This window comes from Impatiens glandulifera, chromosome 7 (genome assembly GCF_907164915.1).
Source record: "Impatiens glandulifera chromosome 7, dImpGla2.1, whole genome shotgun sequence".
Classification (NCBI taxonomy): Eukaryota; Viridiplantae; Streptophyta; class Magnoliopsida; order Ericales; family Balsaminaceae; genus Impatiens; species Impatiens glandulifera.
In genome coordinates, this window is record NC_061868.1 from 19,313,162 (window position 1) to 19,329,793 (window position 16,632).

General features: G+C 31.8%; 2 protein-coding genes and 1 long non-coding RNA gene across 3 annotated transcripts; 2 read left to right on the plus strand and 1 right to left on the minus strand.

The window, feature by feature from the left end:
* The first annotated feature begins 6,264 nt into the window (after window positions 1-6,264).
* On the plus strand, window positions 6,265-9,404 carry LOC124909607 (putative disease resistance protein At5g05400). Its single transcript, XM_047450272.1, has 3 exons — window positions 6,265-7,455; window positions 7,586-9,061; window positions 9,177-9,404. Exons 1-3 carry the CDS (start codon window positions 6,265-6,267, stop codon window positions 9,402-9,404), a joined length of 2,895 nt encoding a protein of 964 aa, XP_047306228.1.
* Window positions 9,405-12,056: 2,652 nt separating this feature from the next.
* Window positions 12,057-13,206, plus strand: LOC124910833. Its single transcript, XR_007096465.1, has 3 exons — window positions 12,057-12,271; window positions 12,357-12,430; window positions 12,966-13,206. It is a non-coding gene; the product is annotated as an uncharacterized LOC124910833 (long non-coding RNA).
* A 273-nt stretch (window positions 13,207-13,479) lies between these two features.
* Window positions 13,480-13,941, minus strand: LOC124910493 (SKP1-like protein 1B). Its single transcript, XM_047451138.1, has 2 exons — window positions 13,744-13,941; window positions 13,480-13,653 (listed from the first exon to the last, which is right to left on the minus strand). The coding sequence occupies exons 1-2, from the start codon at window positions 13,939-13,941 to the stop codon at window positions 13,480-13,482; spliced, it is 372 nt and encodes a 123-aa protein (XP_047307094.1).
* Between the last annotated feature and the right edge of the window lie 2,691 nt (window positions 13,942-16,632).

Below are 16,632 nucleotides of genomic sequence, written 5' to 3' on the forward strand. Positions count from 1 at the left end.
CTCAAGGTTGTACATTTAATTAAACATATATAAAATCAGTTCTAAACAACTTATACAATATTAAATTGACGACTATACCATAAATTGACGAGAGTTATTGTTGGATATGAAATTGATGAGCTATACTAATAAAGAACATGGAAATTAGGGAAGACAAGTAAGAAAGAAAATTATGGAAAAAATGAATGAATTATTGTGGGTCTCTACCTCTTTTGAAAATAAAGAAGCAAGTCCTGAATTATATATAGAAAAAAAATAGGATTTAAGGGATGATATTAACTTTCTACATTTTAAAAAAACAAAATTTAGTATTTTTTGGGTGGGCTTGAGCGTAGCCCTAACATAGATCCATCCTTAAGTCCAAGTTGTTAGGGAAGACTATTGTAATTTAATTGTTTCTTGGTATAGCATTATAGAAAACAAAAGTTATATATATATATATATATATATATATATATATATATATATATATATATATATATATATATATATATATTAGCCACTAAAAGAAAACAGGAGAGGAAGAAAAAGATTAATGAAGCCATGAAAGATAAATCATATATAGAAATGAAACTAACACTATTCTCTAATTATCTTAGTCATTATTCAATTGATAAAGTAACAGACTTTGTGCTATCATGTTGTTCTTGATGTTTTTTTTAATGGATAACAAATGTTTAAAAAAAATATGCACTCAACAATTTGATCCTATTTTAAATGAGTATTTTGGCTTTCTTTTCTTTACGTAGGATAAATCAATAATATAATATCAGCAAAACAACCCAAATTATAAAATAATCTCGTATAAAATTTAATAAAAAAAATTACATTTAAAGGTGATTTTATATACCTACGCAATTTATGCGTTGCTAAAGACTTTCCGGCACAGAAATTTGACATAATTTTAGCGTCGTTAATATACTTAGTGACGCTAATATGCGCCGGTAAATCCAGTATTTAGTGTCGTCAAAAATCATATCAGCCACTTATGAAGATTGTATATTACCCAGCTTAGGTGTGTATAACTTGTGACCATTAAAAGTAGAGTAGCTAATTAATATGTCCAATTGGTTAGAAAGAGTTGTCCAAGTTGTTAGGGTAGACTATTAGAATATATTTCTTTCTTGTTATAGGAGAATAGAAAACATAAGTATGAGAATTGATGCTAGGCATGACTATATATAAATTAGCCAACAACCTTGAATAAAATATATGTTAAAATGGTTTAAGTGCATCACTCTTCCTCAATAGACAATATAAGGCTATCTATGACTCGATTTTGTAAGGACTTATATCAAAATAGAAAATTTTGGAAATACTTTTCATAGTTAGTACTTTAAGAACTAATATCTAGTTCAGGACATGCAAATGTCAACCTATTTGAATGTCGAAAGTGAAGTTGTGTTGGAAGTAATCATTAACATGTTATATGACTATTTGTTTCTCATTTCAAATAAATCATCCATTACTTAGAAAAAGAAATTAACAATAAGAAATTTTAGATTATCTTCCTGTAACCCCAAAAAATATTGTCCCGGAAGAGGTTCCCGTGTCCCTTAATCGATCAGGCTACCCTCAGATTATAAATTTCAGTATCGGTTTGCGTGTCAGAAATTTATTTTTTGTTAATACATTATTTTAAAAGATTTATAAAACATGTCACATTTTGGAACTAATTATAATAATAATTAATTTTGATCAAAATTTTAAATAATCTTTTTATATTTATAATAATCAAAATTATAATTTGATTAAAGAGACATGTGTTGATAAAAGTCGTCAATTGATTTTTGAAAATCAATAAAATTATACGTTTACAAACGTATTTTTGACTAAAGTCTCTTACGTACCTGTTTAAAACAGTTTCTACTTTACAAAGTATTGGCTTTTAAAAATTGATTTTATTACAATTTATTTAATCAGTTATTATTTCGGTCCTAAACATGCACATGTTTTTGTGTATTTAAAATTATAACAATAATATTTAAATGTTGGTATCTGAAGCTGATGTCGATGATTAGTGAAGAATGTACCTAAAGAATATCAGTTTAGAAAATATTAGGATTTATAGATAAATTTCAAACAGGTCATTGTAAAAAAAAAATTATGAAAATATTTCAAAAATATTTTGAAATCGTTTTCTAATTTTTTTAGATTTTTAGAAAATGGTTTGAGTTTCAAAAATTATAAAAAAAATTGAAAATTAAATAATAGAACCAAACAGGCCCTAGGACCGGTATTCTTGGTGATTTCCATCGGTCCTAGGCTAAGACCCTCGGTCCTCGGTCGGGTGCGAGAACTCTTGGTCGAGTGGTTGAAGACTCTCGGTCGGGTACGGGAGTCATCAGTCCTAAGTGCGGGAGACCTCAGTCGGATGTCGGAATCCTCAATCAGATGCGAAATGAAAAAATTTCGGTCGGGGTCGGAAATCGAATATGGGTCAGCTTTTGGCTAAACATAGGCTAGGTTTTCTTGATAAAAAATTGAACCTTGGTCAGCTTTTATCTAAACCTAAGCTAGGTTTTCTTAGTCGGAAATGGAAAATTAGCTTTTGGTTAAACATAAGTTAGGTTTTCTCGGTCGGAAGTTAACTTGGGGCTAACCTTCCACGGTCATCAAGAACATCAAACTACAGATTTGATGTTTTTGACAGGAGCCTTGATCCGCTGATTAAAGGTCATGGGAAGCTTCATATAGTTCCCAATATCATTTATAACGTCATCTCGATGCGTCATTCGATCGGGATGATGTTCTATTTATCTTGAACAGTTTGTGTATAAAAAACAGGTTTTTGGTTTTTAGGCTTTAATGAAGCATGAGAAGACTGCCAATACTTTTCTTGTGCTTCATATGGTAGAATTAACCAAACCATGAACACTAATTGTTCATTTTAACCAATTTAAAAATTAGAATTTGTATTTTTATAAAAATTTAGTTTTTAATCAAACATGATTGGGATGGCTTGGAATTGATTCAAAAAGGTTCTCAACATCATTAAAACATGTTGGGCAACTTTCTAGGTTGATGTTCTTGAACAATAATCATGAACAGAAACCCAATTTTGAAAATTTTCAAATTTAAATTTAGGGATTTCTAATTTAAGTCGATTAATTGGATTTTTCTTCAACATAAAGCTTATAAATGATTCTAGAATTGTTTCACAATAAAAAATCAGATAATAAGGCAGTATATGAAACTAACAAAACTGAAATATAAAAAATTACAATTGAAACTGACCATTTGAATTACAGTGTGATTGGAAGTTTCCTTGGAGTTGAAGAACAATCCTTAACTCTTAGGGAAGCTTCCTGAATGTTTGAATTAGAATTTTATAGACTTACACAAAAATTCTAAATTTTCAAAAAAGCTTGAAAAACTTTAATGGCAAATTTATTTTCGGGGATGATTGAGAGTTTGTGAATGGATCTCTTGCCTTCGGTTTGCCTAAATGAGGCTATTTTATAGCCTCCCAAGGTTGGTTCATTGACCAAGTGGATCAGATTTTTTCAAACAACCATTGGCGGTGTTTTGGTTGTTCTTCGGCCAGTTATCGGTATAGGCTGCAATGATGCCTCTAAGTAGGCTGCAATGATGCCTCTAAGTGTAGAAGAAATGATCACTAGAGTAAGGTGATCATTTCACATTTTAAACGAAGTCAAAAGGTGGAGAAACAACAAAGTTCCATCTTTGAAAAATTAAAGATGGAACTATTTTGATCCAGTTCGTCGTTGCGAGAAAGAAGACAAATCAAACAAGAAACGACATCGCTTCGGGCGAGAAATCGAACATGGGCCGCTCTTTTCGTGTTCCGTCTGTATTTCGTTCACGTTCGAGCGTTCTGTCACGTGTAGGCTAACGTCGTTGAGGCGCGTTAGTCGATTCATTGCTTCACGAATGCACATCTCCTCCGTTGTAGCGGGCGGCGCGAATGACTCCCATGTGTTGGATGGATTCCAGCGCTTATCTAGCGGTTGTGAGATCTGCTGCACTAATTCCTCTGACCCCTTTCCAGCCTTGGAGCTAGTTTAAAATTAAAAAATTTCAATCCATTTTGCTCAATTTTTAACTTATAAAATATACAAAATAATTTTTATAAATATGATATTTATTTTTCCATTTTTTTAATATATTTTGTTGTTTATCAAATAATTTATTTGGGATAAAACGAATACAACACTTATCCTAAATTGTTTATTTTAATTTCTCTTAATTTTCTTAAAATTAATTTGAGACAAAATAGTAAAACATTTATCTCAAATTATTTTTATTTTATTTGGTCATTATCTTTAATTAATTAAGATTTATTTATCCTAATAATTAATTCAATTAATTATTTAATCACATTTTAGCTTTGTTCTTAATTATTTTGATTTTATTTATTCAAAATAATTATTTTAAATTTTTAAATTAAGTATGTAAAATTTTAGTACTTACATTTCCTAAAAACGGGTTTCTTTTAACTTTTGTTGTCGACGCTTAGTATTAAGCATAGAAAGAAATCATATGTTGGTGCAGTAAAAGATAGCTAGGATATCTCCCAAGAGAAAAAGCTTAAGAAATCAACACCACATCCTTTGCAGCCTGATAAGAACGTAGTTTCATTATTAACTTGTGAAATCATACACTTACTAATATTTTGTAGATTCGGTTTGGAGACACAAGATTATTATCGAGAATCTTAGAACAAATTAGTTGTATTTTTGTTTTTTAGTATGTCATTTTTATTTTGAACTCTCTTTTTTCATGTTAGGTTTTTTCATTGTGTTTAAACATTTTTTTTATTTTAATTGCATGAATTATTTTCTAAGAAAATAAAATAGACGTTGATCAATTTCAAATGCACCATTCTTACATGTTCAAAACTGTTTTTACTAATGAATATTGAATTGCTAAAATATTCTTCAATTATCTCAAATAAAATTAGTAAATAAATCATGTAAGAATAAAGAGAAATCAAACTAAAACTTGAATTCATCGGATTGATTTTTTTGATTCTTATCTGTACAATCTTAGTTTAATCTTAAGTTTTTAAGATACGCACCAATGAAAAAAAAAATGTAAAATAAATTGAATTTTATATAATAGCAACCAGGTCGGACCAAAGTCTTAAATAAAATAGTGTGAATCAATATTGACATTTTCTTCCCCTCCAATAATTGACATTAAAATAGCACATATACATAATATTAAATATTATATTAAGTTTATTAAATAATTTACCCTCCAATAATTGACCTTAAAATAGCACATATGCATAATATAATATTGAATATTATATTAATTTTATTAAACAATCTAACCTAATATTGGAGGGTTCTTATAAAGTTTTGTTTGTTTGTTTTTATGAAAAAAAGATTATCTTATTATAGTTTTAACTTCATTCATCAATTATAAATTTATAATATTTAAATTATTTTATTTTAATAAAATTTAAACTTTTAAATACACAAAAATTATAATAATTCAACCAATTAAAAACTTTAAAAATTTAGTTTTTTTTTATAAAACCTGATAATAAAAAAAACTCTAAATAATCAAATACCAAACAAGCTAGCCCTTAAGGACTTCTAGCATACAAACCATTTTAAGAAATAAAATAAATTGAAATATTCTTTTTAAAAATGATAAAAAAGTGAAGACTCAAATTCATAACACTAAAGATCTGAGTTATATGCTATATCATTTAATTATGAATTTTTATTCAAAATAAAATAAATTTTATATTAATGCTATTAAATACTTTAGGTGGGATAAAATTTTAAATAAATAGCTTGAATCATTAGTGACACAAAAACAACTCCGAACCCAAAGAATAGAGACATATCACCGACTGCATAATTAACATTAAAATAATATATAAATATATATATATATATATATATATATATATATATATATATATATATATATATATATATATATATATTAGCTATATGTTAGCTGTCAACTATTTTTCAAATTATTTATTTTTATGTTAGCATCACTAATTATTTTATTTTATTTTATTTTATTTTTGTAATTGGCATTACTCATATCTAAATATATAAAAACAAAATCCATGTTGGTCCTAGAAATTATTTTTTAGTTGTTTTAAGTTATAACTCTATTCATGCAGTGTGGATTAATAAAAATAGATTCATTTCATGCAACCACACATACTTTTCCAATAATTGATATTCAATGCTCACATAGGAAATTATAATAATTCAAACCAATTAAGAAAGAAGAACACAAAGAGAGTGAGGGAGAGAACAAGGCACACAAATGGGAGAAACTGTTGCTTTGTGTGTAGGAGGAAAGATCGGAGAGTTGCTGATTAAGCCAATTCAACGAGAACTTGGTTATTTCTTCAGCTTCAACAGTAACATTCAAGAACTCGAAACTCGACTAGACGAACTAAAAGCAACCAGAAACGATATACAAAGAATGGAAGATGCAGAAAAGAAGATGGGAAAAACTCTGGGTGATCGAGCCCAGTTGTGGATTGAGAAGGCAGATGGAAAAATTGTAGAAGCAGAGAGTGTTCTCAATGAAAAGGCCCAGCTTCAAAAAGGGTGTTTCTCCATCAAATGGTGCCCTAATCTAATTTTGCGTTTTTCTTTGGGAAGGAAGGGGAAGAAATCATCTTTGGTTCTCATCGAGCTTCTTCAATCCGGTGGTCAGTTGCCGCATAAAGGTCATGCCTTACCTATGCCGTCCATAAATATGCGTGACTACAATGGGGATGCATATGAGTTCGAGAGTCGAAGTCATATTATGGAAAAAATCATTGAGATGTTACGGGATGAAGAGACAATGTTAATAGGGATATGCGGGATGGGAGGCACTGGAAAAACCACATTCGCTAAGCAAATCCTCCAAAAGGTAAAAGACTTCCATAAACATTTATATGACATTCAAGTTATTTCGATTGTCTCTAGTAGTCCCAATTTCAATGCTATCCAACAAGAAGTCGCAGAGATGTTAGGAACTTCGCTTAAGGACGTAGATAGTGTGATCGTAAGAGCAGAACGTTTACGAAACACTTTTAATAACAAGAAAGTTGTTGTCTTGTTGGATGATGTTTGGGAAGAGTTTGATTTAAACGCTTTTGGTTTTCCAATAACAAAATCAGATGCTGTTGGGTGTTGCTGTAAAATTATTTACACATCTAGAATTCAAAGTTTATGGTCAGCTGAACGGATCATCACCAAACAAGAATTCTCTCTTGACGTATTGTCAAGTGAAGAAGCTTGGAATTTTTTTACCATAAAAGTTGATTTACAGGTTGTTGATATTGATTTTCATTGGAAGATTAAAATAGCTAAAGAAATTGTAAAAGAATGTGGACGATTGCCCCTCGCGCTTGGGGTTGTAGGTGGAGCTCTTATAGGAAAAGACAAGCACGAGTGGAAGAATATGCTACTTCAATTGAGGAATCATGGTCTAGATCAACATACAGACAAGATAAATAAGGTTTTGGAAACCAGTTATCACTTCTTAAAAGATCTCAATGCCCAGTTCTTGTTCTTGCTCTGCTGTTTATTTTGGAGAAGACGAGATCATTTCCATTGAGACGTTGTATCGTTATGCGGTGGGTTTGCAGCATTTCAAAGGTATAAATAACCTTCAACGGATAAGAGTTCATGTCTACACATTAGTGGACAACCTAATAAGGAGAAATTTGCTAATAAAGTTTGAAGAACGATACCCAGGAGAACTTCATGCGGTGAAAATGCACGATTTGATAAGAGATGTTGGAATTTCAATTGCAGAACAAGAAAAGAAGGGTATTCATTTTCTAAAGTGCGATGGTGTGAACCAACTAGAGAATGAAGTTACTCCACACACTAAGATGATATCTATATTGTTTCAGAATAATAATCTAGAAGTACTTGATTCTATGGGATTTCGAGGCTCAAAATTGGAAATACTACGGTTGGATAATTCATATTATTACTATCCAAATATTAAAGTATCAAGAAATTATTTATTTCAAGGAGCAAATAATCTCAAAGTTCTTGATATAAACGGATTTCACAGCGTGATTAGTGAGTTTCCATATTCTTCTTCTTTAGCCAAGTTGAAGATGTTATCCTTAGATGGATTGAGTTTGGATATGGCAACCAATGTATCTTCCATTAGATATATTAAGTGTTTGGAAGTCCTTAGCCTTCGAAGTTCAAGTATAAAAGTTTTGCCAAATGAAATAAGTGAGTTAACAAACTTAAAATTGTTGGATTTGACTAGGTGCAAATGTTTCATAATCAATGGTGTTCTTTCTAAGCTTACTAATCTACAAGAATTGTACATGTGGAAGAGTTTTAAAGATTGGAAACTACAAAATGAAGACGTTAATGATGGAGACAATCATGCAGCAGGACTTGATGAGTTAAATTGTTTACATAAATTATGGAGATTGGAATTGAAGGTACCCAACATTGAACAAGTGCCGAGAGGTGTTAGGCTATTTTCTTCTTCAACATTGTTAGAACAATTCAAGATAAGAATAGGAGGAGCAAGAGAATATAGTGAATATGAAAGTGAGGAAAGACGACTATGGTTGGAGAATGTTAGAAACAATACTAGTTTCATACATGAACTTGGGGTCTTAATAGAAAAGGACATTACTCATTTATATTTATGTGTTGATTCTTTCATGTGGGAGAAGACGCATATAAACAAATTCCTATCCTTGAAGGATATTGTGCTTAAACAATGTGGATCCCTTTTTCCACAGTCACCGTCATCGGTGCAGACTTCAGAACTTGGTCGTTGTTTGCGGCGTATCGAACTATATAAATGCAATCAAATGAGACACTTATGTTCTACGTCAATATCAAAGAATCTCACAAATCTCAAAGTTCTCGTTCTCGAAGAATGTGAAATGATGGAAGAAGTTGTTAGTTTTCAGGATGACAAAGAACAACTCAATAAAATTGAGTTCAATGTTTTGGAAACACTTAAGCTTTGTGATTTGTCTAGGCTGGAATGCTTTTGCAAAGTAATCAATGTGATTCATTTTCATAAACTAAAAACATTGGAGCTAAAAGATTTGAAGAAATTTATCTTTCCAACCAAGGTATGATTACTATACAATTTTTTGTTATAAAAATATATTAAAAGGTTATATCAAGCAAGAAAATTACATGTTTTATTATTGTGAGTAATTTTTATTTTTATTTATTATTTTGTAGTTGGAAATACCTTACTTGGAGGAGCTGAGTATGACATCTATTCTAAATATTGAAACTTTGTGCTTGCCACCATCACTGCAAAAGTTGAATATTGATAGGTGTGACAACTTTCAATATATTGACTTCTCTAATAGCATGGTGTCTAATAGCATGGTGATGAAGGTTATTTCTAATCTTAGAAATTTAACCATTCGAAAATGTAAAATGTTGAACGGAGTAGTAGAGTAACAATGGGTGTAGGAGAGCAATATAGAAAATCAATTGAATTCCCTAATTTGTTGACATTGTACCTTGAATCCTTGGACAAATTCACGAGTTTTGTCATTAATGTTAACAATTTGGGTGACAAGGAAGAAAAGTCGCGAAATGCACTATTTTATCATGATGATTATCAGGTAATAGAAAATAGAAAGTGGCATTTTGTTATTAAGTTTAGTAGTGTAGTATAATTAACTTTTCTAATAATAAAAAGTAATGTAATATATATATATAAGGAAAACTAAGTATTAATTAGTAAATGTAAAAAGTAATGCTTTATTTTCAAAGAATATATGAGATTTATTGACTAATTATGCATATGTATAATTAGTAAATGTAAATGGATGTGTTTGATTTTGTATACAGATCATGTTTCCTTCTTTACACGAATTGGAAATAAGTGCATTGCCGAAGATAAATTATATAATAGGAAGGAACAGTGAACAAGTAAGAGTTCATGATGATATCGAGGAATGGCATGGCAGGGAATTATTAGTATTTCCTAAAATAGAGACATTGCGGCTTAAACATTTAAAGGAACTCCTGAGTTTTGTTGGAGTGATGAACAATATTGACAACAATTGCAAAAATCAAAATGCACTATTTCATCCTGACGATGATGAGGTAACTTTGTCGATGTATATAAGTAATTTTTTTTTTCTTAATTTTGATTCCAAATTAAAATATTATTAGTGTTTTACAATTAATTGGGAATAGTTAAATTATATATATATATATAACTAAGAATTATATATTACAAGGAAAATTAAGTATTGAGTATTATAAGGTAAATTAAAATAAAAAATGATTATAATATATGTGGAAATTCTTTGTAATTATATTTGAAATTAATAAATGTAAATACATTTGTTTTATATTGTATGCAGGTCACATTTTCTTCTGTAAAAGAATTGAACATATATAGTGGAATTGCCAAATATAAATTATATAGTAGGATGGAAAGAGGGAGAAGATCATCATCTAAGACATTTCCTGCATTAAGAGAGTTGTGGTTGCTTAATTTAAGCAATTTAATTAATACATATGTATGAAATCAACCAGTTAGAGTTAAGACTAGGAGTGCTTTTATTTCAAAACTTACAAATTAACAAATTATCAAAGATAAATTATAAAGTAGAATGGAAAGACAGATGGAGACTAAGACATATAATCACGATATTGAAGAAGAAATAAAACTAATTCTTGTGAAAATTTTGAGATATTTTTATTCTAAGAATATATGAGATTTATTGACTAATTTTTTATGTTAAATTTTAAATGTAAATGGATGCGTTTGATTTTGTATACAGGTCTCATTTCCTTCTTTACAAAAGTTGAGTGTATATAGATTGCCAAAGATAAATTATATAGTAGAAAGGAAGACTGGACAAGTAAGAAGACGTCGTGAAGATGAAGGCTATGGCAAGGAAATTCAACAACCCATATTATTATTATTCCTTAATTTGAAGACATTGGAGCTTGATCATCTAGAGGAACTCGTGAGTTTTGTTGGAGTGACGAACAATATGGACAACAGTTATAAAAATGAAAATGCGCTCTTTCATCCGGAAGATGACGAGGTAACTTTTATAATTGTAAAGTTAAAGCAGTATTATAGTTATGTATAAGTAATTGGGGAATAGTTAAATTATTAATATACATAACTAAGAATTATGTATTACAATGAAAACTAATTAGTATTGTGCATTATAAGGTAAATTAAAAAAAAAATGATTATAATATATATGGAGATTTGTTGTCTAATTGTATGAGAAATTAATAAATGTAAATGCATGGGTTTTATTTTGTATGCAGGTCTGGTTTTCTTGTTTAACAACGTTGAACATAAGGAAATTGCCAAAGATAAATTATATAGTAGGATGGAAAGAGGGAGAAGGACATCATCAACATCATGATAAGATATTTCCTGTATTAAGCGAACTGAGGTTGCTTAATTTAAGCAATTTAATACATGTGTATGAAATCAACCAGCCAGGACTAGGAGTGCTTTTATTTCAAAACTTGACTGAATTGATAATAGAGAAATGTGGGAAATTGAGATATTTGTTTTCGGAGAATATAGGTAGAGTTGCTGGCAAGCACCTTGAGTGGCTATCTATTGATGAATGTCCAATGATGGAAGTGGTGATGAAGAATATTGAGGATGATGATGATAAGGCTGGAGGAGGAGGAGGAGGAATTAGTCATTTCTTTCCACTACTTAAGAATTTGAGACTGCAGAATCTATCAGGTTTGAGGAGCTTTAGTGATGTTGCTTATACTTGGGAGTTGCCATCACTAAGGTATCTCGATGTATCATACTGTCCCAAGCTAGAGGCACTCTCTCCCGGCTATTTGGATTCTCCAATGCTGAAGAAATTCGAATATGATTATATAAATGTATATAATACTTGGAAAGGTGACGTTAACGTTAACGATGCATTGCGTCATCTATTTATAGGTACTCTCTCCCACTCTCTCTCTCTCATTTATTTATTTATTTATTTATAATTAAGTTAAATTGACTACATTATTATTAATTTGTATACACAGAGATGAAAGATGAAGATGAAGATGAAGATGAAGATGAAGATGAAGATGAAGATGAAGAAGAGAAGAGAATGAAGATGATGAAGAATTAGAAGATAATGAAGATGAAGAATCAGAAGATGATGATAATGAAGAATCAAAAGATGATGAAGATTAAGATGAAGAAGATAATGAAGAGAAACTGGACAACATGGATGAAGAAGAAGAATTGGAAGACTAGAAAATGTAAAGAATACTTGGAAAGGTGATCGTTTACAGGGTATTGCGTGCTTTATATATTTATCACGGTACTCTCAATCTCTCATTTATTTTGTCTTGTTTCTTAGTTTCTTATAATATTTAAGTTGGATATATATTGTTATTTGTACACAGAAACAAGAAGATGGGAGGGTAATTCCAGTAGAAGAAAGTCTAGCTAGCTAGTCAGCCATTAATGAATGGGGGGAGTAAGTATATATGTTCTCTATTCTATTCTATTTCCATATATAATAAATAGTTTCTTACATTACATTACATGATAAAGTATGGCCATGGCTAGCTGCTCATCTTAATTACTGTGTCCATCCATTTCCAGCTGGGCTGCTTAATTAATTTACAACAACACATTATTGTTTCTTACATTACATTACTCTGTTCCTCCATTCCAGGATCAAGCTTAATTTACAACACATTATTAATTGTCGATCTTTTTCCAAAGCGTACCTACCTGATTCATTATATCACTGTTTTTTTTGGGGGGAAATTAACATTATAGCTTCTCCTTGCTTGCTTGCTTAACATGTTTTGCGGATCATAAACTTTGTTTCTCGGCATGCATGTAGATTGTCAAGAAGAGAAACCGCGGTATATATTTAAAAGCATTCTTCAGATGACGAAGTAACACTATTCCATCTCAAATTATATATCTTGTTATTATTATATATATTTAATTGATCAAGTAACACAATTTCTGTTTTATCATCGTTTGTGATCACTCAACAGGTGCAAACTCAGATTATCAAGACCGGTCTGTTAGTTACTATCAAAATGGGTAGTGCCTCTAATCGACATGTATTCAAAATGTGGACGAACTAATGATGCTCGAGGAGTGTTTTAAGAAATGAAATAATTGTTCATTATTTTTTTTTGTTAATTTAATGTGTTTTCACAAAAACTTTTTACAATAGTTGTTATTCAATGGATCACTCATGAATCATTTTTCAACATCAACTATTTTACACCACTTTATATCATATCAAATGCTTAGTTTTTCTTTTATTGCATAGCTTTCAGTGTATACCAACAACTTGATTATATAAAGAAAAAAAATAAGCATAAATATAACTAATTCAAAGATAACAACAAGATTTAACTTGGATTATTGAAGAAACCAACAATAAGAAAAGACAGAAAATTAAGCAGAGAAACTTAATATCTTTCGATCCATAGTATAATAATATTTACCACCACTGATAACAACCATTCTTATATCTAAAGATTATTATTATTAAGATTACTACTCAAAAGCCCAAACATTCTCCTTACGAACTTCTTCTTCTTCCTCAGGAGTAAAATCATTCTTGATATTAAAAGTCCTACGAATCTCTTCAGGAGTCTTTCCCTTAATCATATCCGCCACAGCCTCACAAGTTAAATCCAGTAGGGTTTTTATCTCCAAGTAATTTGCAGCCTACAAATCCAAAATTCATTCAGAAACCTTCTAAAATATCAAATAATAATTTAACAAACAAGAATGAAGCTTTAATAAAAAAAATAAAACCAGAATAAGATCAAAGAGAATGCCCTGATCGACTTGGACGAAATCTTCATCAAATTTCTTGAGTTCTTCATCAAAAGTCTTTTCTTCGGATTTGGGTGTTTCGGCGTGTCGATTACAATACTCAATAATCTTGGCCATAATCTTGCCGGTGATATTAGGAACATGAATGACGGTATCGGCGAAACTATCTTCGATCATGTGCCGCCAGGGGCGGAGGCTAGGGTGGGCACCAAGTCCACATAAATTAAAATCCTAAAAGAAAAACTGTTATATATGTGTTTGACCTGTGAGTCTTAGCCCATTTGGCTATATTATTGAAATGTGAGTATGAGGTCAGGTGATCAAACCCTGCTCTCACCTTTAACTTGTTATATTTTATAATAATGTATATAAAATTTTGTAAATCATATAATATTATTTATTTTAAAATTATATTTATATAATAATTATACATTATTTTTTATTTATTTCAATATAATTAATAATACAAATTATTCCATCGTAGCAACCGTCAACGGAACGGAGTTTTCTTTCAACGAAGCAGTTTATGCGGAGTTCTTTGATCTTCCGATGGAGGGTCATCTATTCTACTTGGTTCTCTCTTCAGAAATCATGGAGGAGATGAAGACAACTTTTTCTGCAGACGGTTCAAAGATCCATGTGAATGGATTCAAGAAGGTATTCAAGCCGCACTTCATTCTTCTGAACGACGTGGTGGCGAAGGCACTTCAAGGGAAAGCTGGTTCCTTCAATCTCTATAGTCAAGACCGTTTTGACTATATGTGTGCTATCTCAAAAGGGATCCAGGTAAACTGGGTTCAAACCATTTTTCAGAACTTATGCTATTCTAACAGTCAGACGAACAAAGAAAGTATAACATATGCGGCTCAACTGAGTCATTTGTTGAAGAATTTGGGAGTTTCCGTTGGTGAACCGGTGCAGATCAACTCTCCAAGAGTATTTACTGCTCTTACAGTGGCTAGCACGCTGACGAGGTTGAAGAACAACCTTGAATCTGCATCTGGTGCTTCCAGTTTCCAAACCGGTGGAAAACCTTCCACCCGATCCAAGCCTTCTACTTCTGTTATATCAATATGAGCAAAGAGAACCAAAACGGTAAACGATTCGGAGGCCAGTTCCTCTAGTCTGAAAAGTTCAAACCAAAAGGACTCTGAATCTGTTGATTTAAGGTTGAAACAAGGTCCAGGCGTACTTGCTGCAACTCCAATGTCATCATTATCCTCTCCCTCAGCCTTTTTGAGGAAACCTTCGAGGTCTTGCGCCTCAAAGGAGAGGAAGACAATGGCTCCCCGAGCGTTTAAATCTTCAAAGGTGAAGTCCTCTAAATCTTTGGCCGTTGTGCCTAAATTTGATGTTCACGTAGGAGAACAAGATGAATCTATATTCTCTCCTTTTAGAGAATCTGCTGAAGGGCCTGCTGTTGAGTCAATCGGTCCAAATGATGAAACTGTTGACAGAAATGAGTCTCCTGTTGTTCAAACTGATCTTGTAGTCGTCGGTGCTATAGAGTCATTGCAACCAGAGCAAGGTGTTGTTCTTACCCTTGTGGTTGTTGAACCCATTATTCCAGTTCCTAAAGATTCATTGGTAGCTAGGAAAGTTGTTCGTATGGAGCTTCCTGCTGAGCTCTATAAGAAACCACAATCTTCTTTCGAATTGATGCGCTCCAGAAAAGGGACAGGTGGAGTCGTGATTGGCGAACCAAGACCTGCTCCAAAACCTGTAGAGGTTGTTAGAAAAGGCAAAAAGATAGCAACTGAAGTTCCTGAAAAGGTATCGGAGGCAACATGAATCGTTGACCTCATTTTAGATCAAGTTAAAGTTCTTACTGCTGAGAAATTGGGAATCTATGAATCCTGGTCCATGGAGAGGCTGTCTTCAAAATACAACGATTCTCTGTAAAACGCTGCCATAACTAAAGAATGGAAGAAGAGGGTGGCAAACGAGAAGAAAGTCTTAAAATGGGCAAGAACTTCAGAAGTTGGTGAGGCTCTAAAGAAAAGAGAACTAGTGGAAGCTTGCATATTTGGAAAAGCTCTTTTTCCAATTTTCGAAGCCAGAAAAGCTAACTTAAATTCTGATGTGAAAGGAGCTGATGTTGAAATGAAGGTATTGAAGAAGCTGAACGATATCCTGGAAAGTTATGTCTCTGTTGCTTCTAGACACATTCATGGCGCCAATTTCTATAGCGCAGAACCTCTCAGTGAAGAAAAACTATGGATATTCTAGACGCTGACAATGATGCTGATGAGCTAGATGCTTCTCTCTTGATCGAATTCGGAAATCTTTCTGCCGAAGAGAGACGCATTCTAGATCAACCCTTCCAAGAACGTCTGAATGAAGAAGAAGAAAATGTGAATGTCCAAGAGCCTAAACAAGCTCTTGAGATAAATGAAGAAGAAATTCTTGTGTAAGAGGTGACTGAGGAGGCTTTTAAAGCTCCTATTGAAGATGATGTGATTTTAATCCCTGTTGCAAGAACAAAGGGTGTTCAAGAGAAATTGGCCGAGGATACTCAGCCAGAAACTGCCAGAACTGAGGGGGAACCCTCTAAAGAGAAAGTCAATGAAGAAGAAATTTCCTCATCTCAGGAGGAACAGGATCAGCAAGCAACTTTTGTGAAGCCCCGTTTATTTCCCGACACCATTGTGGGAAATGTTCACGAAATCCTCAACAATCTCATTCACTACTTGGAAATCTGCTTGAGAGATTTTTGAGAGCTGAATATGAAATCTTAGAAGAAGACCAAGAGGAAGCTACTAAGAAAGCCAAAATGAATCAGCGGGAGCAATCCTTACAGGTTCATACAAACTTTGAGCCTATTCAAAGTATGTCACCGGAATCCGAAGAAATTTCGTCTCAAGGAGA

Bases quoted from the DNA above. Each gene is read 5' to 3' on its own strand.
- LOC124909607 (XM_047450272.1), top strand. From the start codon at position 6,265: ATGGGAGAAACTGTTGCTTTGTGTGTAGGAGGAAAGATCGGAGAGTTG. The intron at 7,456-7,585 runs GTTTTGGAAACC...GTGGGTTTGCAG, and splicing joins ATACAGACAAGATAAATAAG to CATTTCAAAGGTATAAATAA. The intron at 9,062-9,176 runs GTATGATTACTA...ATTATTTTGTAG, and splicing joins AATTTATCTTTCCAACCAAG to TTGGAAATACCTTACTTGGA.
- LOC124910493 (XM_047451138.1), bottom strand. From the start codon at position 13,941: ATGATCGAAGATAGTTTCGCCGATACCGTCATTCATGTTCCTAATATC. The intron at 13,654-13,743 runs GTTTTATTTTTT...TTGGATTTGTAG, and splicing joins TTCTCTTTGATCTTATTCTG to GCTGCAAATTACTTGGAGAT.